This window comes from Pseudopipra pipra, chromosome 6, assembly GCF_036250125.1.
Source record: "Pseudopipra pipra isolate bDixPip1 chromosome 6, bDixPip1.hap1, whole genome shotgun sequence".
Classification (NCBI taxonomy): domain Eukaryota; kingdom Metazoa; phylum Chordata; class Aves; order Passeriformes; family Pipridae; genus Pseudopipra; species Pseudopipra pipra.
In genome coordinates this window covers 30,480,292-30,502,928 of record NC_087554.1, presented here as the reverse complement: position 1 = coordinate 30,502,928, position 22,637 = coordinate 30,480,292, and the positions used below count along the sequence as shown (strand labels likewise).

General features: G+C 46.3%; 1 protein-coding gene across 3 annotated transcripts in view; it reads left to right on the top strand.

Moving 5' to 3' along the window:
* Nucleotides 1–8,782: 8,782 nt before the first annotated feature.
* Nucleotides 8,783–22,637, top strand: part of GALNT16 (polypeptide N-acetylgalactosaminyltransferase 16) — a 74,068-nt gene continuing 60,213 nt past the window's right edge. For 2 of the 3 annotated variants that reach the window (XM_064658295.1, XM_064658294.1), the window contains exon 1: nucleotides 8,783–9,085. In XM_064658295.1, coding sequence (XP_064514365.1) covers nucleotides 8,882–9,085 — 204 coding nt within the window. In that variant the 5' untranslated portion in view covers nucleotides 8,783–8,881. Of the gene's footprint in view, nucleotides 9,086–9,105; nucleotides 9,170–22,637 lie in introns of those variants that run through there. The other variant, XM_064658296.1, reaches the window with a different exon arrangement.

Sequence of the window (22,637 nt, the reverse complement as noted above, 5' to 3'; positions counted from 1 at the left end):
GCTGGAGTTGGGATAAAGCCTGCCTAGCTGAGCCAGCTGCTTGGAGCAGAAAAAAAACAGGGAATGAAGTAGGAAAGACCAGGATCACACCTATGTATGGTAACATAACTGTTGGCAGGCTGAGATTGCATATACTGCACATGGGGCTTTAAAACTTGGGCCTATCAATATAGCTATTTTTGTCTGTATAGATTTTACTGCAGTAAAAGAGCTTGTAAGTTCTTCAGTATGCCATTAAGCAATATGATTATAATTGTTGCACAAAGCCTTTTTCATCCTCTGTCTGTGGGGAAAAGTATGCTGCAGTGGACACATTTGTGGAGGAATTACATGTGCAAGTAGTTATATATTTGCTAGAGATGGCACATTTCTTGGATCTCGCTGTGACCTTCAAACAGAAATGGTCATCCTTGCAATGGTTCTTAGCTCCTGTGGGAGATATTTTCCTCGTCTTCAGCCAGCACCAGAAAAAGTGGTGTCTGCTGTAAACTTGAGTTGACTTAAAACTAATCTAAGGGTGTGAAATGTGCAAGCATGCATATGCATGTCATGATGTATCTCTGTATCTGGAAATACTGCAGTGATGTGCTGAGCATCTCTGCAGACATGCAAGTGTTCAAATGAGAGTACCACTTTCATTTACAGTGGCTTAAGCAGTTTCTCCCCCTTCTCACTCTGTTTTCTGACTGCTGTGCTCCACAGTGACAGCTCTTCATTGCCAAATCATGCATTCAGGTACTGGAGACAATTACAAGGAAAAATGAGGGGTCATTTTTAAATAGTGAAATTTTTTACTTCATAATTCCTATCCCCTCTTATATGCAAAAGTGGTGGAGGTCATTTTGTTCAGCATATCCAAAGCATTCATCTATAGAGGAGGATAAAAATATTTGCCCTAAAATGTGACTATTTAAAGAATATGAATTTCACTTTCCCTATTACTATTACAAATGTAATCTTTATTACATTTCTATATTATACAGTGTGCATTATAAAAGTTACTTCCTAATGATGAAATCCTTTGCCTTTCAAGGACAGATAAAAAGTCTGGGACTCCTCCATTTGGGGAAGGAAAGGTTAGCTGAGAGGGCAGAAATCATGGAGGCAGTGAATAAGGTGAATGGAGAAGTGCCATGCACCAAATTCCACTGTTTGGGGTCCAGGGGGCAATTGGTGTTGCATGTAGGAGGTTCCTTTACAACATATAAAAGATAAAAGTGTTGTTGTGCAACATGTAGTGAAGTGTGGACATTGTTGTCACAACAGGTGGTGGAAGCAGGTGCTATTAAGAGGTTAAGAAGGTGAATATTTAAATGTATAGGCTCTATTGCTATAAACAGATCCTATAGGGAATGGAAGGATGGCATCCCATAAAAGAGGAGCAGGTATGCCAGGGGAATATGAAAGGGACAGACTGCAGGAAGGGGCCAGGTTCATGAGTTCTCCCTGAACAGCATGTCTTGAGACAACTTCTGGAGACAGGGTAATAGGACAAAATGAACCATTGGTTTCCCTCAATTCAGTGTAACTTATGTTCTTACTAGTATGTCCCAAATGCTACATTTTCTAGCAGTCCTTTGGGATGTTTTATAATAGACAGCCTCTGGTGTCAGGTGTCTTCATGGTGAGGCTGTCAGCCAGCTGTCACCAGCACTGAGGGGTTTTGGAGAAAAATTCTGTCCTCAAGTTTGTACCTTCAAATCTCTTTTCACTCCATGGGACCTGATCTGCAAACCAGGGAGCCCCATGTGCCTGCTACAGAAGTTAGGGCTGGAAAGGGTCTGCAAGTGTGGGGATATGAAACAGGGATGATGTAAACTCAGCTCCCTAAAGCAAATGCTCTCAAAAAGCTCATTACCTTTGGCCAGAGCCAATTGCTCCCAGCACCTTACAGCATCAAAGTCAGGCCGGCTGCCGTGGAGGTTACATGTACCTGCACTGAGATCCCAGCTGCCTTCAGGGAGTTGGCTCTCACTAGTGCTTCTCTCGCTACCCTGACTGTCATTTTACTTTTAGTGCTTCATTAACTTTGGGTTGCAATATGGCACAGGTCACCTTGACTTTCTTATCTTCCCATGCTGCCTCAGTGATTAACCTGAGTGTAGGAGAGAAACACTGAATGTTAATACTGAAACCCCAATAAGACTAATGAGAAGAGCTGGGCAAGGAGAGGTAGGTACATGACACACAAGCTGCTGACCTGTCCCAGTACCGGCAGCAACTGGGGGCTGGAGCTGTGCAGGGATTTAAATTCCAAGTCTTCCCAGGCATAGCTGTCACTGCTGAAGTTTTCCAAAATGACCAGACCTGCATGATCCTAGTTCAAAGGGTTCCCAGCCTGTATGAGTTTCTAAAGTTGTGAAAGAACAGCAGCTTCATTTCTGCAAGATCTTCAAAATAATTTAGCGGCGTGTTTGTGGAAGCTTAGCAATACTGGGATCGCTGTTTATAGAGAGGAATGCTGTCAGGCTCAGATTGTGTACCTTTTTCTTCAATCAAAAACAGTGCCATGTGGATGGTGTTGTCTGTTCGTTGCCCCATGAAGCCCTTGGTGTCTTCCAGACTGACATAGCCGCTTGCTGACCTGCTGCAGGTCAGCAGTTTATACCGGCTGCAACTCCACCAGGGCTGTCATCTCAATAAATATTCTTGCCATCCTTGATGTCTGCTTTACCCACCTCCCTGGGAGTAAAGATGTTCCAGTATAGCACAGATGGAAATACTAGAAACTTATAAATATTTAATATCTTGTTGTTCCTGGATTGTAGTCCTGACATTACAGGCAGGGATGTCTGATGTCCTCTGGACTCCAACCCCTTTCCTGGCTTTTTTATACACTCCAGTTGCCACTTGGAGACAGACTTTGATGCCAGCAGGGAGATTATGGCATCAGGCTTGCTGCAGCAGCACTGCAATGGCTCTGGAGTTGACTGATCCATCACTCCTATTTCTGGCCTCCCTTCAGCCTGGAGTTTCTCATGCTTAGTGCAAGGGCTGGAATGTTTTGGAAAGTTTTCCATTAATTGCCCAAGGCATTTTCAGTAATAGAGCTTCAAAAATACATTTCTGTGATCTTTAGGAAAGTTAAGCATCTTTCATTGCTCTATACTCAAACCCAGTCTGCTGTGCAGGGTGCAAGCCCCTTTTATGGGATGTGTGAGAAACTGGGTAGGATATTTTTCACAGGTTATTTCCCTGATTGTTGTGTTTTCACATGGAATTCCTCTGTAGTGGAAGACAGGAGTTTCATCATTTTACCAAATGAGCATTTCAAACTGCTCCTCCTTTGCAGCCAAGAAGACTGTTACAAGCACTAACCCGGTAGCTACATTGAGCTGCAAAAGCCTTGAATTTCTGAGGATTAAATTGCAGTTCAGGTCACAGTCAATGCTGTGATGGGATGCCAGTAAAGGAGAGCAAATTGTCATCTGATTGTAATAAAAAGATTTTATTGTTAATTAATTCTGAGTACCATAAAAAGTGCTATGTGCTTTACCATGAAGGTGGGAAATAAATTCTTATCCTAGAAAAGATGCAGCAAGGAAGAGAAGTAAATGATTTGAGGTGAGAAAAGGAGATAATAGTGGTAGGAGGGAGAGCAGGGCTCACAACATGAATCAAGTTGATTATACATGGATCTCCTAGTTAATAAGTTGTATTAATATGTAATTATAACTACTTAAATATTTATTCTGTTTCTGCACTTTTAAAAGATTGTACAATGGGTGTATGAATTTAGAGCATTGTTCTGGGCTGTTGATCATTCCTGTCCAATTCTGCCATAACACCACTCCTCACTAAGGCTGCATCTAGTCTTGTGGTGGCAAAACAGGTGGGTTACCTTGCTTAGAGGGGATTAATGGCACTGTCTCCTAGGGGGTAGAGAGCATGTCCTGAATCCCAGCTAACCATCTCTGAAGATTTTCCTGGCTCTTCCATACTGTCTTGCCACTGTTAGCCTTCTAGCAGGTGTTTTTCTCTTCATACTTGAAAAGCACAAGTGCAATGGGGAACTGTTAATTACAGCTCACTGGGAATTCTTCTGTAAGCTCTCATTTTCCTTAAGAAACATGCCCATGAAAGTAATGTTAAGATTACAGTGACCTTAAACAACACTTAAGACAATGTTTCATTGTACAATTTAAAGCAACTGAAATCCTGGTTTCCAGTTAACTATACGCTATTTGACTTAATTTGGCCCTAAGTCACTGTCCTCCACCACCTTACTGTTTGCACACTGACCAGAAACAATGTGGCCCGGAACATATTTCTGTCCTGGCCAGCAGATATGACACCCTAGGCAACTTATCTTCCATCAAATCCAGAACTAATTGGCATCCATCATCTGTACCTATTTTGATTGAGCATCAGGATAAATTAGGGATGAAGCCCCTCCTAGGGGAGAAATTTATTTGACTGGCCTTTTTGTGGTGCCTGTGGCAGTGAAGGGCTGGAGACTACTTGAACAGTGTCTAGCTCTAGGCAGGGCATGATCAAGACAAGCTGTTACACCTTGCAATTTCCCAATGGTGTCTGAGGCCAAGGATGTGGAGGGTGATATATGACCTGCAGCACAGCAGTATGGACTTTCAGAAGCCCACACACATACCCATGCCCTCTGACCAGTATGAGAAAGCTTTCTCAGACAAGGAGAGTATTTCAGGGAGTTTAGGAATTTGGCCAACGTAGATGAGTAATGCAGGTAACATTTTTCTTTTCTAACTCTTTTCTTTTCAACAAGAACATGGTAGAGGATAGCATACTCTGTCATCTTGGCATTATGGTATGGGTAAACATGTCAGAGGTTTATAGGGGTACGATTTGGATCTGAATGAAGAGCATGGTGAGATGTCATGGTCAGACTATCAGAGGGGCATCTCCTCCATTATGGGGAAAGAACTTCATCTCTTTTGGCCCGTTGAGACAAACATTTCCCCTTCTCCCTCATTTTTTTGAACCGAAATCAGGGATGAGCTGTGAGTCCTCTCCCTTCAATAGGCATCTCTAACATGGAACTGGAAAAGAACAAGTGTGCTGTGGGCTTTGTATAATCTTGATTTGATTGGTTTATTATGTGTCTCAGGTCACTTCTCTTACGGCATTTATTGAATTAGCTGGTGCTTTTGCAAAGATCAGCTGTGAAGTATTATCACTGTTAATATTCACTGTATGTCTACATTGCAGATTGTGTGGTGTAGACATTTCCATGCCAGACTGTTTCTGGTATTCTTTTCTATGATGGGGATGGTTCTAAAATCTGAATGCAGCATTGCAGCTTACCTAAACAATTTATATTATCAGAGATCCCTGTAGAACATAAGGTTTGAAGTGTATTGTCTTTTAAAAGAAAGATGAAATTCTGGAGCAAAGCTTGATGATCAGAGATTAAATCATTGCAAGTTCTGGCTGCAGAACATGAAACCTTTGTTACCAATAGCTTGGACCTGAGAGCTAGTCCTCCTGCAAGTGAGGTATTTGGGCCCTGAAGATGAAACATTGCTGTAGACATTTCCAAAGCATGTGGAAGCCTGGTGCTGCCTAAGTGCATGTCTTTTCAGCTGTGCTGGAGGTCCTTTCTCCTTCAGGTCAGTCAGCTCTAGTGCCGTGAGCAGCATGCCCTAACTCTCTTCAGTTCAAATAGGTCCCAAAGCTTAGGCAATGTAAATAATGGATCCTTGCAAATCTGGTTTGTCTGTGCTGAACTGGATACCTGTGGGCATGGTGAGCTGCTCTGCCACCGGCTCAGAGGGTGAGTAACTCAGTGCTTTTGCTGTGCCCTTTGCTGCTGTTGTGTGCTAGAGCGGAGCTTCCCTACCCTGCTTGTTTCTGGCAATTCCCTACAGCCCATCCCTTGAGAGGGATTTGGGGGTCTTCAAATTAAATGGTTAAATTATGTGGGTTTTTTTCTTATAAGTAATGAATTAAAGAAGGAAGGCAGTGATTCTTCACAGGAGAGTTCCTGTCACTCATGTAAGTTGTCAGCACACCACATTACCCAGGTAGAACAAGTAAACTCAGTGGTTTTAATTTCTTGGTGCTGTTTTCTGAACTGCTGGCAATGCTCTGGGAATAACAGGATGTGATGGGGGCAGAATAGCAAAGAGGGCTTGGCAGTATGTCTTGCACAAGTGAGAAAGCACTACTAAGAGCTTGGAAGTCTCCTTTCCAAGAGCTCATCGATGACAGAGAGCAGCCACGAGTACACAGTCAGCTTTCAGGGCTTGTGTGCAAGATGCTTCCAGTGACAAGGGTCAGCTGGATGCAGGCAGCTGCCCACTAAACTGCGCTGTGGACAGTGCCTCCCTATCCTGTATGTACAGTAGTTAAGTGCCAACACAGCCTGAAATCTCTCCTGAAACATTCCTCTGGGCCGTGATTGCAGCTCTGAAACAGAGCAAGACCATATTGCACTGCTCCCTTGATTACCTGGCAGTGCTTTGCACCTGCTTAGCATAGGGGTTGATGGCTGTTGCTGGCAGGCGGGACCAGTCCGGTGGGTGTGAACCAGTACTGTAGCATGGACAAGGTGCTGGGATTCATTAGCAGATGGCAAATGTTAGACTGCACTTGCAAAACTGAAGTTTCACAGGTAAATGCTGTGAAAATATGATTCCTCTGGCCCATGTCCTGCATAGGGAATAAAGTGCAAGGTGTCATTCCTCAGAAGATGGTATCTGCTCTGGACAGGGAAGCATGCTCCAAATGGTGTCCTTGTAGAATCTGAAGACTCTGGGAGCTGGTTTTTTTCTGAGCAGAAAAAGGAGATGCTGGGTTGACCCTGCAGGGGACTTGTTAGAGGCTTGGCTGAGGCCGAGATGCTTGTGCAGTGGGGATCTCCATTAGGATAGTTGGAAGTTGAGTAATGTGGTGTGAGGAGGCAATGGTTACTGCATGGCAGCTTATAGGGTGTGCTAAAGGGGTGGGGTGGGGGGGCAGTGCAGGAAGAATGGCTGCAGTGGAAGGGGGAAGCAGCATGCTTGGAAAGGCAGGAGGAGGCAGTCTGCTTAATTCAAGTGTTGGGGCAGAGGATTTTCTCCTGTTTCACACTTATTTCTCCACTGCTGTTCGTAATTTGCTTTTCTGTAATGAATTTCACCAAATGGTGAGAAAAGATTAAGAAGAAATCAAGCAAAGTCTGGTATGATCTACACAGTGGTGAAAGAGGAGACAGCTAGCTCTGCTGTCACGTGGACATGAGCACATCTTACTCTCCATCTTTCCTTTTTCTGAATCCTTGGTACAGCTCCTTTGCCTCTCTTCACATACCTCTGCAACCCAGGCAGCTGCTGGATCCAAATGCATGTAGGAGAGCAGATGCACTTCTTTTGGTAGGACTGGGAAAGAGATTGAAAATAGTGGGAGCCCAGCTTCCCCAGGTTACTCATACCACTGGAATAGGTTTGGACTGGGCAGCTTGGACTAATTATGTTTTTGTTGATCCCTTGGAGGACTTTGTTTTTGCCTTAAAGTCTCAAACTTCCCCTAGCCACTAACTATTATCAGCTGGCCTGGGAAGCTATGGTGGTTGACAGGTCATTGGGAAAGGTACCTTGGAGGATGTGAGACGCTTTCTAACATCTTTCTGTGTCAGGAGTGCAGTGTGCTTTGCAGGGAGGTTGGTGTAGAGCAGTCCTGGAAGTGGTGGTTCTAGAAATAGCATTCTGCCCTGAGTGCTAGCACGTACAAATCTGATGGATGAATTTTATACTGTACTGTACTTCAGGAAACAGGCAGTGTGCAGGTAAACCTGAAGGGGCAATTTAGTAGGGCAAATTGTAAATACATTTAGAGGAATTTGATCAGGAGGAAGGTAGGGCAAAAAATTATTTAGAAGCCTTATTGACATTTTCTGTACTATAATGCAAGTCCCCTAATCCCCTCATCAGGTGCCTTGGAAGCACTCACATTTTCTAAGCATTTGTCTTCACTGCTAATTTTTATTGCTATCTCCTGCTCTCACAAGCTACCTTTAAGCTGTAGCTGCACCACAGCTGCACTGTGCCTAAATGAAGCTTGTTTTCTCAAGCTGGATGGTCTGTTGCTTAAGCTGCCCTCAGGGCTGAATTCAGTGAGCTTTTTACTGCTGTAGCTTTGGCAGTGCCCTGTAATGGGGAATTGTATCATCGTTGACACTCTACTGCCATGCTTGCCCTCTTGCAGGGCTTGAAAGGCCTCAAGGCTGTGGTGCTGGCCCAGGTGCCCAGTTCTTGTGCCAGTGTGTGACTGCTGTGTGGTTGTGTGTAGCAGCAATGGGAACGGGTGCTTGGCCAGCTCCATCATCAGCCTGAGAGCCTTGCTCCTGTGAACCACACCAGCTTCAGTACGAGATGTGCTCATCTCCATGGCGTGGATGCCTAGATCCTCTGTGCCATGGGGTGCCACGGTGTATTGGCTGATTACTTCCCCTACGGACACGAGTACCGCGTGGTGCTGGGGCCAGCGAGGACAGGGACCCGGGCAGGCGGTGCAGGAGGGCAGACTGCTGTGCTACCCTCGTCCCAGCAGCTGCCCCCTGGGGCTGAGCCCGTGTTACCTGTGCCCCGCCACGTGGGCCCTGCCGCCCCCTCCCCGCTTCGGCTGCAGCGCTGAGCGTACCCTCAGCTGCATCTCGCCGGCAGCCTGCCCCGGCTCCTCGCGCCCTCCAGGCCGGGAGGAGGAGGAGCAGGAGGAGGCGCGGAGCCCTCCGCCCCCTGCGGCGGAGCGGGCGAGGCGTTAGGACCCGGCGGCGGCGGCTGGGCGGTGCGGGGCCGGGGCCGGGGCCGGAGCGGTGCGGGGCGGGGGGGAGCCGCGCCGCCGCCACCGCCTCCTTCTCCTCTCCTTCCTCCCACAGCCGCCCCTGCCCGTCGAGGCAGCGCTCCCAGGCTCCCCCGGGGCGCTCGGCATGAGGAGAATCAGGGCCAATGCCATCGCCATCCTGACCGTCGCCTGGATCCTGGGCACTTTCTACTACTTATGGCAGGACAACAAACCCCGCTCGGCGGCCGCCGGCAGGTCCGCCGGCAGCGGTAGCGGCGGCGCCCGGAGCGGGCAGAGGACGGCCGGCAGGCTGGAGCTCCGGCGGGAGGAAAAGACCATCCCCCTCATCGTGAGTGAGCGGCGGCCGCCGGCATCCCGTCCTGCCGCGGCGGGGAGGGATGCTCGGGGAGGGAGCCGCCGCGGCGGGCGCGGGGTGAGCTGGCGAAGGGCTGCGCTTTGCCTTCGGGTTGTTTTCTGTTTATTTTAGCGTTCGCGCTTGTCACCATGGCAGCCGCTACAATCGGGGAGCAGGGTGGGCACGCTCAGGGTAATGTCGTGGGTAAAGTGTTTGCGAGTTGTCTCCGCCGCTATCACTCAGCCCGGGCTCTGCTCCTCCAGCTGAGAGCGACTGCCCTTGGCCGGGGAAAAGGGCGGATGAAACAGCTGGAAGGTTTTTGGTTCGCGTTCCGGAGACGCATACATACACATATGTATACACACAGGCATGTATGTGATCACAGTGCTTTGCCGTCAGGACCAGCAAAGAGCCATGACCTCTCACAAGCCCGTCCTCCGGCCAGCCGGGCTCTGAGCATCGGGCCGGGGGATACGAATGGCATTACACTGAGGGATTGTGCAATCCTTACCAGCCTCTACCTCAGCCCCCTCCGTTTGGAGAACCTGGACACCACTCCTGAGTTTTGTCTCTTTTAAGCCAGAGACAATAGCCTGTGAGTCGGGCTCAGGCTAGAGTCTGGGCAGGGTTGTAGTTGGATGAGAGCCCTCAGGCCTCCTTCCTATCCTTAGGAGTGGTAGCAGTGCCCTCATGTGCTACTTCAGTTTTGTTGAGAGCCGCACACTCTGCCTTCCCTGGGTATCTCTGGGCTCAGTGAGGTGATAAAATCAAACTCCTGACTTAAGGATGATGAGAATCTTTCTGCTCTGTCTATGAAGGTGATTTGTCCTCTCTTCAGCCTGTATAACAGCATCAGTAAAGCTCTCCCAACTCTAGGCAATAGCTTCATAAAAAATAAACCAGCCCCTGGAGCAAAAAGTGGCCCACCAATACTATTCCTGGGAGCTGAAGCAGTTTGGGAACTGCACTTTGTGTCACTCTTTGGCTGCAGATCCGTTTGTCATCTGGTTATGCACACATGGAAGCGAACAAAAGCAGCAGCCTGGTCAGAGTTGGGGCAGGGACTGGGCACTGGGGCTCTCCACTTCCTCCCTCGATTGGCACTGGGGTTTTTGGCTGTCTCTCTTTTCGCCAGCTGTAAAGTGGGGGTGGAAGATGTATGTATGAGTATTTGGAAAGCCTTATGAATGTTTGGAAAATGCTGTCAGAACACTCCCAGCCTTCAGGCAGCAGGGTGGAAACCCTTCAGATGAGACCCTTGGCCATTGCTTGCAGCTGCCAAAACTCAAAAGTCAAAACTGAGGCTCATGGCCCTGCTTGCTAGGGCCGTGGGCTTCCAGCAGTTCAAGCTGCTCTACTGTGCATCTCTATGGATCTCTGTGCATCCTCCTCTATGGAACAGGACTGTGGAAATTAGTACAGTGAGGTGAGGAGCTCTGTGCGAGTCCTGTTATTGCTGTAGCCCTTTAGGCACTCAGGAAAATGCTCTCAGGATGGCCAGGGCTGAGTTGAATAAACAGAGGATTTAGAGCACTCCTGTCTTTTTGATTCCACCTTAGTGGCAGAGGAAGCTGTCCCTGAGCCCCTGATTTCTTGTGTGTGCTTGAACAAGCTGCTCTGGCAGTTTTATTCTTCCATTTCACCGCTTATCCCTTCTGGGTTTTTATAGCGTTTACTTTACTCCCTCTCAGAGGGCTTGTGAGGTTGCCCGAGTCCATATCATCTGCCAAGCACCTTAAAATCCTCGGGAGGAGGATGCTGTGGCAACGCCACACATTGTTATATTGCTGCTGTTTGGGGGGAGGCAGTATGTGCTCATGGCTAACCACAAAGCCTCTCCTTACAAGATGTAGCACCGCGCAACAGCCACTCCAGATCTGGTCCTGTTCTCAAAACGATGTAAAGCATCCCAGCTCTGCTCCATGCCTGAAATCCCTTAGCAAGGAAAAATATTTGTCCTTTGCCTCTCCTCTCCCTCTGTCACTGGTATCCCAAGATGTGCTGGCCCCCTCCAGTATGTCCTGACCCCCGAGCAGTCAGCAGCTGAGATGAAGGAGGACCCTCTCCTGATGCACCTGACAGTGGGGCATGATGGAAATATGACATTCTGACCTGCCACGATCCATTTACATAGAGAAGAGAAACAGGAGGGGTTTGTGGTATTTGGGCTTCCCCTCATGCATGCAGAGTGGTTTCCCTAGGGTTTGGTGGGTTGCTGTGAGAGGCAATCTGGTAAAATACAATATGTGTGCTCCTGTAACTATGCAGTGCCATGGCTATGGAGAACTTGATGTGCTTCACTGCGATGCACATAATGAGCCAACTGGGCCATGGTGTCTGCCTGAGCTGCTGGGGCCAGAATCAGGGAAGCGACTATAGGTGACTATGGGGTGGGAAGGTTGGCAGGGGTCTGGGGATAACCCCTGCAGGGGGTGACATCTAGCCGGGTCTGAGCAGTTGGTCCTGTGGCCGAGTTAGCTGTGTGAGCCTGCAGGGTTGGTTACACCAGGGCTGTAGCTGTGCACGTGGCCCTCAGCATGGCCCGGCTTCATCTGACTGCGTGACATGTGGGCTGTGGCAAGGCCCACTGCCCTGTCCCAGCCAACATGGAAAATGTGCCACATCAATTGCTCTGCTGGAGACATAACGAATCTAGAGAAGCAGCTGTCCTTTGGCAGTGTAGAGCCCTCGACCCTGAGTTAATTCCCATCAAAGTTAGGTTCCTTGACTGTCATGGTAATGTGTAATGGCAGTCTTGTGTAAGGGGAGGCGTGCCTGTGCTCTGCCTGCTTCTTGTATCCCTGAGTAGCCACTGAGACAAACTGTCCATTTTAACCATTTTTTGGTTTCCTCTGCTCCTCATGAGTGATGGTTTTGGAGTTCAGGTTTGGGCTCATCTGCAAATAAGAGTGACTTGTGACTTATGAGTCTATGGAAAATATTTTTTCAGTTTTTTAAAACTGGCTGCTCTTTTGTCTGGGAAAAAGGAAAAAAAAATCTTTCTTTTGGATGAGTGTGTCCAAGAGTTCTGCTCTTGTATCTATGCTATGACATTTCAAATTCTTGGCAAATGAAGGTGCATTGCGTGGGTTTAAAAATTGAAGTGCTTTCTGGGCTTGTAGTTTTTTTCTTTATTCTCTCTCAATGTGAAGAATAAAAATCACCTCAGGTAAACACTGTAGTTGATTGCAAGTCTCAGCTTGAAACTGATTTTTTACTTGTTGGCCTCATGTTTATTAGCACAACTTTAAACTTAAAATCTGGTTGTCTGATTCCTGGAGTCAGCAAGGGAAATCTTTGAATATTTAAGTTGGGACATGGGGCTATCAGAAATCAGTGTCTCAGAAGCAGCTCATGTATTGAAAGTGATCCTACAGATCTCTTCTTTATACATAGAAATCTTGACGTGGTCTCTCTGCAATAGTGTTGAAACAAACAGGCCCTAGAGATGCCTGAAATAAAAATTCAGAAATTGGTAAATGTCAGGGCTGACTTGGTGACACACTGAGCCCCTGCATGTTCCCCCTTCCACTTGCCACGGAGGATGGAAACACAAGTGAGTACCACAGTCCCAGGAATGCATTTTTATTTTGGAGCACAGCTCTGGCAGTTGGTTTGTGTGTTGAGTGTTTCTGAAGGATAGACTTCTTCCTTGAGCTCTTTTCTGTCCCTCCCAGGCAAAAATTGTCCTGTCCTCCAGGAAATTTCCGAGGACCAGAAGTTTTGCGGTGTGTCTTTGGAAGGGTTTTGGCATCATTCCCACACTGTGTACCTCATACTGCTTGTCTGCTTTAGTATGGCACTGATGGCAGAGCCCATCTGTTCTTCCACCTCTAAAGATTGTGGCATGGGAAGCTTGTCCAGCATACTTGTGTCCTGAAGAGAGCAAGGCCATTGCTGCCATGTGGGCAAAGCTTGTTAGTGAGAGGGGTGGTTGGTAGTAGCTTTGAAAGAGGAATTTTTCTGTTGGCTGACCGTAAGCTGAGGGTGGGAGTATTTGCTCCCATTTCCCAGTCAAAAGCTGGATGTGAGGCTGCCCATGGGCTTCTCCATCTTGCTCACTTCTCTGAGGTGTCATGAAAGCAGCAACTTGCCTGAAAGATGGAGACAGAAGAGTACTGTTATTTAAATGCTCTGAATTTTGTTAGGCTGGTGCCCAATTGCTCTTTGGAGCAGATATGATGCCTGTTATCTTTGTCAGTTGCTCTTTGGAGCAGGTATGTTGTCTCTTGTGTTTGTCCTGCCAACTTTTGTGACCTGTGTATTTCCTCTGTGACCCCACTAGAGCCTGTTTGGCAGTGGAGAGACCCTATATTGTAATGCTGGCTCAGGTTGCCTGGGCTCAGCCCTCCTGGCTGTTCCCTGCCTCATTGCTCAGCCATGTAAAATGAGCACTGGGGAGATGAGATCAAGGCGTCTTATTTCCTTATAGCAAAGGCTTTCTAAATGCTCTGCAAAACCTCACTGCCTGTGGTGAGAGAGCAAGCAGGAGACTCCTCTGGGATGCTTTGCTGAGAACAGGAGGTATCTGAAAGCATCGAACAAGCTGGTGAAGAAAGATGTCAATTGTTTGATTCCCCCATCTTATTTAGCTAGAGAATCAGCAGTGGCTGGGGTCTACCTGCTTCTCTGAGTTGTCAAACTAGCACATTTAAGCACCATGTAAGAGCCCCTTGATGTATGCTCTTCAAACCCTGGTACACCTAACTAACTTGGCCAAACAGTGTGCTCTGTTGCATTTGTTTTGTGTTGCCTTTGGCCGTGGGTATCTGAATCCTGTGGAGCAGGTGCTGGCTGATGTTCACCATGTATTCATGAATGATTTTATTCTCATCCCTTCATCACGTTTCCTCTGTGCATAGCTTTCAGGGGATGCTGTTTTTCTAACAACTGGGACATCCTGCAACTTTCATGGTTTGCTAAATGATACCATTTTCAAGGACTTGTATCCCATTGAGGCTCCCGCATGTGTGCCTACCTGGACGCAGGTCTTGTAGCCTCAGGCATGTAACTCTAGGAATTGAGGTAGATCCTAAATAAATAAAAACCCTCCAACAAACTCAACAAGAGGGGGAAGAGCACTAATTCCTTGCATTGGCATATTGTCAGGCTTGATTTCATGTCCTGCTGTGCTGTGGAGGAGAAGACCTAATATTTAATGAGATGCCACAATCCATTTCAGCAAACTCCTTGCCATTTTACTCATACCAGGTTGCTCCCTCTTGAGTCTCCTGCCTTTTGGGGCCAAGATCAGGAATGTGGCTATATGGGTTTCTTTCTGCTCTTATGCTGGGTGGCTGCATGTCAATTTACACACTTGTGAACTCTCCATCCTACCAGTCTGCAAAACAGTTCTGCTCTCTGTGACTCTGCAAATATCATGAGTGTTGGAAGTGAGGTGGGAAAGAAGCTGTAGGTTGATGTGCCAATGCTTTTGTAGGTGAAGGTGCTCCTGCCAATTGCTGGGTTTGTCTGTGATGTTCAGCCTGGCCCATTCCCCTGCCAAAATTCAGCACCTGCCTGGCTCTTCCCTGCAACTATATGGCCTCTGCTCTTCCCAGTTTATATTAGGGTGGGGGACACAGCCCTTAATGCTTGGAGTTTTGTGGCAGCCATTCCTGCTGTGGCAAGACCCCTGCAACACTGATTTTTTTGGATCTCTGTGGGATCTCTCTTTTGGCATGTGAGAGGCCTGTCCCAGCTCCCTGGGGAAGGATGACTTGGTAACTGTTTCTCTGAGGGTATTACTGCAGGAGGAAGATTCAAGGACGGTTTGACAGTTTAATATTTTATTTACAGTGTTTATGTTTTAAAAATGTGAAAATGACTGCTGTTTGCCTAAACGACAGAAAATTATTTTGTATTAATTTGTCCCAGTGGCCCATGTGGTGCATTAAAAAATAAAATAAAATAAATGGTTCACAATAGTAATACTAATAAAATCCAGTTTGCTGTAGCTGCTGTGAGGTAGCTGGGGCTTGGAGAACATGGTGATCTGGGCAGCCTGGGACAGGGTGTAGATGTGAGGGGGGAGCAAGTGTAGTGCTCCTGAAGATGATGTATTTTACTATAGCCTTTCCATTAAACTAGTGAGTGAAACAGTTGCAAGTTTTAGCTAGCTGAAGCATTCTTTAGTTTGCAGCTGCTTCCCCAGTTAGATTTGTCTTTGCATATACAAAATTGCCTTAAGATTTAAAAGCTAAAAATTTAGCAGTGCTGCTGGAAATGGAATGCTTTGGGAGACATCTCAGGTTGCTGTTTGATGTTTGAAACTTGGTCCAGACACTTCATCCTGAGGCAAACAGGTTGAGTCTCTTGAAAGTCAAGGGGAGAAAATGTGGTTTTGTTTCACTGTGGTTTTGTGGCACTGAACTGGGACTGCCCATTTTGGAGTGGTGAAAATGACAATTACTTCTGTTAGAAAAACATGCAGAGTAGCACAAAGGCAATGAAACAAACAGAGATGAATGTGCTGGGTATGAAGCATGCGTGTCAGTGGAGTTCACTTGTGCTGTGCATTGTGTCCCCTCTGCAGGGGAAGCCCCAGGGCAGAGCCTGGCAAGGTGGGATTTCTTGCTCTTCCTTGGCTCCCCACAGGATGCCAGCTGGTTGTTCCTATTCAAGGTCACCTCAGTGACAGTCCCAGGACCTCACCCTCTCTTTCCTATTTTGGTCTCGTTTGCAGCTCCCTTGTGCTCCTCTAGCCCTACCTGCCAGCTCCTGCAGTAGGGCTGCTCTTTGGGGTTGTCATGTCAGCTGTCCCTGCTGTTCTGTCTGTACAGGCCTAGCTCAGAGGCCATGATCCACAACACACCCCATACTACCACATTAAGGGAAAGATAAAACTAAAGTGAAACCCATGGATAGGGAGCTGAACTGGCTTATTGACTAAGCTGCAAACTCATCTTCCTTACAGCTCTTTACATGCCTCAGTTTCCCCAAAGTCTAAAATGGAGATTTCATCTGCTTCACAGGGCTTTTGGGAGGCTTAGCTTGCAAGTTTTGTAAAGGACTGGAGATCAGAGAGATAACCTTAGCAAAATATTTGGTTGAGTTCTCCCTTTGTATACCTTTGAACCAGCAATGGATTAGCAGAAATGCAGCAGGTCAGGGCCAATCTGCTGCAAGAGGAAAGTGTTAAAGGCACAGCATGGACTGCTCTGTGCACTGAACAACAGGGTTTATTAGGAAAGTTTGTATCTTTCCTGTTGCTGTCTTCCACTGTGTTTTTATAAGCATATATTCTTGCAACTTATAAAAGTGATAAAGGACTGTAGGGGGACTGTTCACTTCAGATTTCCAGGTCCCGGTTGTGCTGGTGGATGCAGAGGCACTGAGATATATAGGAGTACATTTAAAACAAAATCAAAAACAAAGTAAAAAAAAAAATATAGTGGTCTCTTGGGCCTCATCTTTGCAGAGAAATTACCTATGTTGTGATGTGCTTTGAGCATATGGGTAGTTTCTCAGTGTTAGTAGAGACTGGGGTTTTGATAGTCAGCTGTGTGCTCCCTTTGGAGCTACTTTGTTTCTGCTACTTCAGGGGCATCATGTCTGCAGAGACCTACCTCAACTCCCTCTGCAGTGGCAGTGCAGGTCTCGCAGCACTGTTGGTGTCTGAGCCCTGTGCATCCCCAGGATGCGAATGAAGCTGCCACGTGAGGCTGCCCCTGGGCCAGGAAGCTGTTTTGGCTGGTCACATAAGCTTGGTTGGTCATCCTGCCATGATGGAGCTGTAGAGTTGACTTTGCACTTCAGGCTTCAAGGCTTCAGGCTGGGATAGTGCTCTAACTTCTGACTGTTATAGAACGGTCACTGATGACATTTGGCTAAAGCTGCAGAAAATTATCTCCTTTAACCTCTTGTTTTCCTTCTCCCACTTTCCAAATTTTTTGTCTTATAAGCTGAAATATGATCCTTTTGAGGAGACTTTGTTTTAGCGTAGCAGAGAGAGAAAGCACCTGTGCTGAAACCTGCATCATCCATTTTGTGTGCCTGTGAGGAAAAAAAAGGAATATTTTTCTTCCCTTTTTGTTTTGGATAACAGCCCTGAAACAGTTAGAGCTTGGCTGGAAAACTGCTTCTAATAAATGAAAGTGTCTTCAGAGATTCTCTGTGTGGTGATTTTTCAAACCACACTCTGAAAAAAATCTTTCTGCAGGACAAAATTGTAAGAAATTATGCTTTCCATCTGCTTGCATGCTGAGTGCCCTGAACAAAGTATCTCGTGCCAGAGTGCGTCATGCCCAGTAATGCCATGCTGTAACTTTGTACCTTTTGGTACCAAGTATGCAGTAAAAAGCCTAATAAATGAGGAAGAGTGTGTAAGAGCTGCAAAAAGCAGCGTAGCTCCTTGATTAACTGGTCAGTTAGTCTCTGAATGCAGGAATATGGATAGAGTGGCAGTGCAAATGGGAGCCATCACATCCACACAATGAAGTTGAAAAAATTCTGTGTTTCTTATGTAGTTTCCCAAAGTCTTACGAAATTGTAGAAATTAATAGTAATGCATTGAAGTTAGCAAATGTGAATGTTGCAAGTGCTCACTGTAGACTCCTGGTGCGTGTGATCATGCTGTGTTTCCCAGGTGCTATAATATGCTTGTGATTTTTGTTGAGTTTTCTTTCTTTATTCCTTTCTAGGAGATTTTTCAGATAGTAGTAGGAATTACCAGCCACCAGGCTGCTGATAGAGTAGGCTGTATGTGTCTCCCAACCTTCTGACATGTCTCAGTTAGTCTGAACTACCTATTTTATGCCTAAAGATAGGACACAGTCTCTCACAGTGATCTCAGGGTGGGTTCATAGGAGCATTGACAAACAGGTAGGTCACAACCCTATCCCTGCCATAGTGATGCTGAGTTGCCACATCCCTGCTGGTGCTACACTTGCAGAGCTGGCTTCCCTGGCAGTACCAGCTGCAGGCTGGGGTGAGCACAGTCGTATTTCCCTCATTGCTCGGAGCGCAATGTGGTGTTTATACTGAGCTTGGGTTGGCACCAGAAGGATGGATGCTCTGCAATGAGGTAACCCTTTCAAAAAATCTGTTGGAGCAAATCTGAGTGAACTTGGCATCTATTTGCATCCTCTCTGCATTTGGGTAGTCTGTCTGGTTGTGCCATACCTTGAAATGCCAGATTGCTGTGCCGTGCCTGCTTGTTGAGTGACCCTGGGGGGCGTTTCCAGGCAGTCTGTGCTGGGAAAACTGGACCACACTGGCTGGGCAGTCCCAAAGATACTCTGGGAAGACCTGGGAAATCAGTGTTCCTTGAGGACTAGCTATGAATCTGTCAGTTCAGGCGATGATGATAAGATGCAGTCAAGTGAGTTCTGGCCTTGGAGAGGCAGCCCAAGCACCTATCAAAAGCTGCCTTTGTCTGAGCGTGAAAGGTTTTTTTTAAGTCAGGTCCTTGAACAGATACAAATCTCACGTTGGGCGACCCACAAGGAGGGGGTTTACAATGAAAATAAACACTGTCCTTACAGCACAGGATACAGATTGAGTCACATCTGGTAATAGAAAAAGTCTGCTGATCTGCCTGCATCAATCTCCTTGCAGCATTATTAAAAATTATGAATTGTAAATTATTTGCTCATTAATTTTCTTGGGCCCAAAGTTTCACCTTCAGGAAAGATGTGCTGGAGTTAAAGGAAACATGATGGGGTGATTCAAATAATTGTATGTGGCAGGGCTAATGTGAAATATAGGTTATTGCTACATTCTTCTTTCTGCTGCTGTTCAGCTGTTAATTGTGTAGTGCTACCCTGTGTGATTGTTACCACTCCGACCTTTGCTGCCTCTTGTATCTGGAAATCAAAAGGGCTACCTGAGTTCTTCTGCCAACCCCATGGTTTTGGATGCATTAGTCATGGCATGGCAGTGCCGTGGCAATAGAGTCCTCTTGCCCACTGACAGCTTCCTCAGGGCAGTGGGTCTTATCAACTCTCGCTTGCACCAAGGAATTGTCAAGGACAGTGTACTGTGAGGACCTTGTTAGAGACATTTGATGTGTGCAAAGCTGAGCCCTTTAAATCTTGGTGCCCTAGTTAACAGGGATTTAGTCCTCCCAACCTGTCACAGTCCATCTCATTTTTCCCCCTCTTTCCTTTTACTTAGAGGATTATAATTGTTGCATTGAGCTTAAAGGGGATTGGAATGCTCTGTATTTTTCTTCCGCTTTTGCCCAATATGTCCTAAGAGACATCATAAAGAAGGACCAGGAATGGATAAATAGGTATTAGCAGCACTACAAGTGCTGAAGAAGGGGTGAGAAAACTCTCCCTACCCTGTTGTGCCTGTATTGCAGAGTCTGCACAGGATGCTCTGTGACCTCCTGAGCTGTGGCAGCTGCCGGACACACTGGCATTAGTCTGTGTCCACAGATTGCCTGGTAAGCAGGAGCAGGGACTCCTGGCAGTCAGTTGGACAGGACCAACAGCTGCAGAGGGGGAGAGTTCAAATGGAACTGGGTTTATGAAGGGATTCTCTTCTTATTTTTCTGTGTCTCCTGCACCATTAGAGCAGGAGCCTTGTAAGACATTTTCTAGTTCCCCAGATGATGAGTGCATGAAAGGAACTTGCTGCTGCCAGTGGGCTGCATGTTCAGAAAACCGAGTACTCATCTGCACAGTTCCTTCAGCTCAGCTTCAGCAGAATCCAAAATCTAAACTTTAAATGCAATATCTTGACTTTTTGGGGAGGGGGTGGGTAGAGGGGTGTAGGTGGGTGATGCTGTTCACTGTGGAAGAATACACAGAACTGTTAGAAAGCAGAAGTGCAGGGTGACCATTTGAACTTCTCTAGTTTATATAGCAGTGAATCTGAGAAATTAGGAAATAATGCTGCACATGGTATTTATTAAATATCCAGGAAATTGCTAAACTTAAGTCTTGTGACAGATTCATTAAGACTAAGTAAATTTCAAGTATCCACAATGCATCATCAATTTACTTATCCAGCTTTCTGTTAATGCTTTTATCATTCCACTAGAAATACACTTCCCACTGCTATATTTAACTTGCTGACCCTGTGTGAATCTTTAGTTGTGGTCTTCACCATTCTCTGTGCCAAGGATAGCCATGAAGCAAGTTGCCAGAAGGTTATTTTGATATTTCATGTCTTTATGGTCTTGAGTAGGTGAGTTGGATTTGAATGAAAAATATTTCTATTGAGGTCAGAATTTGCTTTAAGTTTTCTGTTTAATATTTTTTTCCCCAAGGTTAATTCCCATATCATTTTTCCATATCTGATAGGGGTAAATTTAGATGCCTTTGGTCACTACCTGTCAGCTGGGAGCCCTTTGAGAGTCAAATGGTGCTTGGCCTGGGGTGGGCTCAGCTGCATTACAGAATTACTGGCAACAAATATTACTCAATAGGTAGACCTGCACGAGGTTGTGATGGAGGTGACTCCAGCCATTACCCATGTCTGCTTGGCAAGAGCTGGGTGGGGGTTGGCTGTGTGCTGAGGATTCAGGTGCAAAAGGAGAGATATGAAGAGAAGCTTATCTCTCTGAAAACTCAGCCACTCAGGCAGCTGCCAGCTTTTCCCCTGCCCCAGCTGTAACTCTGTGTGCCAGGGGAGTGCATAGTGTAGGTCACAGTTGGATGTGTTTCTCTGTAGCAGGCTCTTTCTGTATGTGAGAGACTTGTTTTGGGTCTCTTCTGGGATGGGGAGAGTAAGGCATGGAGAAAATAAACTGTTAGGGCCTACCACAGGCCTCCCTGGAGTTATCAGTTGCTGTGCCATCCTTTTCCAAGCAATTTACACATCAGAGTTGCCTGAGATGTCCCATTTGTCTTTTTCCTACCCAAGACCTCACACAAGTCTTGTGCTGCTGGATGCTTCCTGATTATCTGCCGATCTCTTTGGATATCCAAACTGGGGGATCTTCTGTGCAGGATGAAATGTGAACAGAAAAGACGCTTCTGTCTTGGAATGTGTAGCCTGGGGATAGAAAGTATTCTTTACCCCATTTCCTGGTGAAGAGCTGAGATTAAGCCCCTATCTCTGCTGAAAGGAAGCAAAGGTATGATTGAGATCTGCTAACCTCTGGTTGTTAACTCTTCTGAAATTAGCAGTGAAGCCAAGACAGCTTGGATATTAACTGTGTACCAGCGCTTATTCCAAGAACTTTCTACTGGATTCCACCTCTACTAAGAGACAATCAAAACTCAGTTTGCCGTCTGGTAGCTACTATTGTAACTGCCTGTACCTCACTACTTTTAGCCTTGATGATATATTTGGACCATCTCCCCACCTCTTGTAATTTCTGTGGTCAATGATGGGTTGGCCACCTAAAGCTGCTTTGGCACTTAGTGTGTGTAACCTGAGCGGGCTAGGACAGCTTAGAGGGAACAAATTTGGCTTGTGGCTGGAGTGGGGTGTTGGGAAATCCCCTCCCCCTGCTTACCTCAGTTATCCCAAATACCAACTCAGGTTTTGCTGTGCATTGCTTTCTATGCATTCATTTTGGAGGAAGAAGCAGCATTTGAGGATAAGCTGCTGGGAGAGGAAATGGGGAGACAGGTTAGAAAAAGCTTCTAAATGATTCCTGTATGTGCGAATGTTAATTATTAAACCTGCTACCACTTAGCAACATGACTTCTTGTCGTGATAAGCTACCTTTCCAGGCTGGACAGGAATAAATATCAGGGTGTTTGCTGAGCTCTGGAAGGTGGACTTCAGGTTTTCCCACTTCAGCCCTAATACTAAATGGTGTTGAAACACTCCTTACCAGGCTGAGGTTGCAACCAGCTGAGCTCCCTGGGGCTGATGCTGCTTCTTCAGTCTCAGTTCTGCTTTTGGAGAGTTAAATTCTCAACTTAATCAGGGTAAAGTGTGGTTCCCCATGTTATATTGTTTTCAATGCCGCATGACGTTGTAACCATTGTCTGGCTTCTAGTTCAGTGCTTAAAGCAGTATCTTCTGTAATTAGATCTTCTGGATGGAAAATACACTGTAACACTTTTAATTGTTCTCTCTGAAGAAGAAGTGTGTTTTCATCTGCATCGGTGTTCCTGGTGTTTGTGTGTTCTTGTTTTTTGTCTTGCTACAAAGTTCTTTACACAGCTAGATAACAACATGAGAGCCTGGATGCTGAAATGCTTATATGCGTGGCTAGTGGCATGTCACACACGTTGTCACAGGCAATGCCATCTGACTGGGCATATGGCCTTTTCCCCACAGGTTATTAATAGTCAAATGCAAGCAAAACCAGCAATGTCTACTTTTGTAGCAGCAGAATTTTACAGGGGTGAATTCAGCTGATTGTACTCATTTCCCTTCAAATAGGAGTCTCAATTTAGGGCATCCACTGCTGCTACTGCATACCCAACTTTGTGTTGAGAAGGGGTACTTAACAAGTTCAGACTCTAGCAGTCTGAACAACATCAGATAGATGATGAGAAGTTACAAATGGATGGCCAGGCATTTACGCCCATTGCTTTGGCAAGTGGTATTGGGTAATATTTGTTGCCAGTAATTCTGTAATGCAGCAGGCGAAACTTTGCAGTCTAAGAGTGAGGCTCCTGGGGTATAGTCTGCA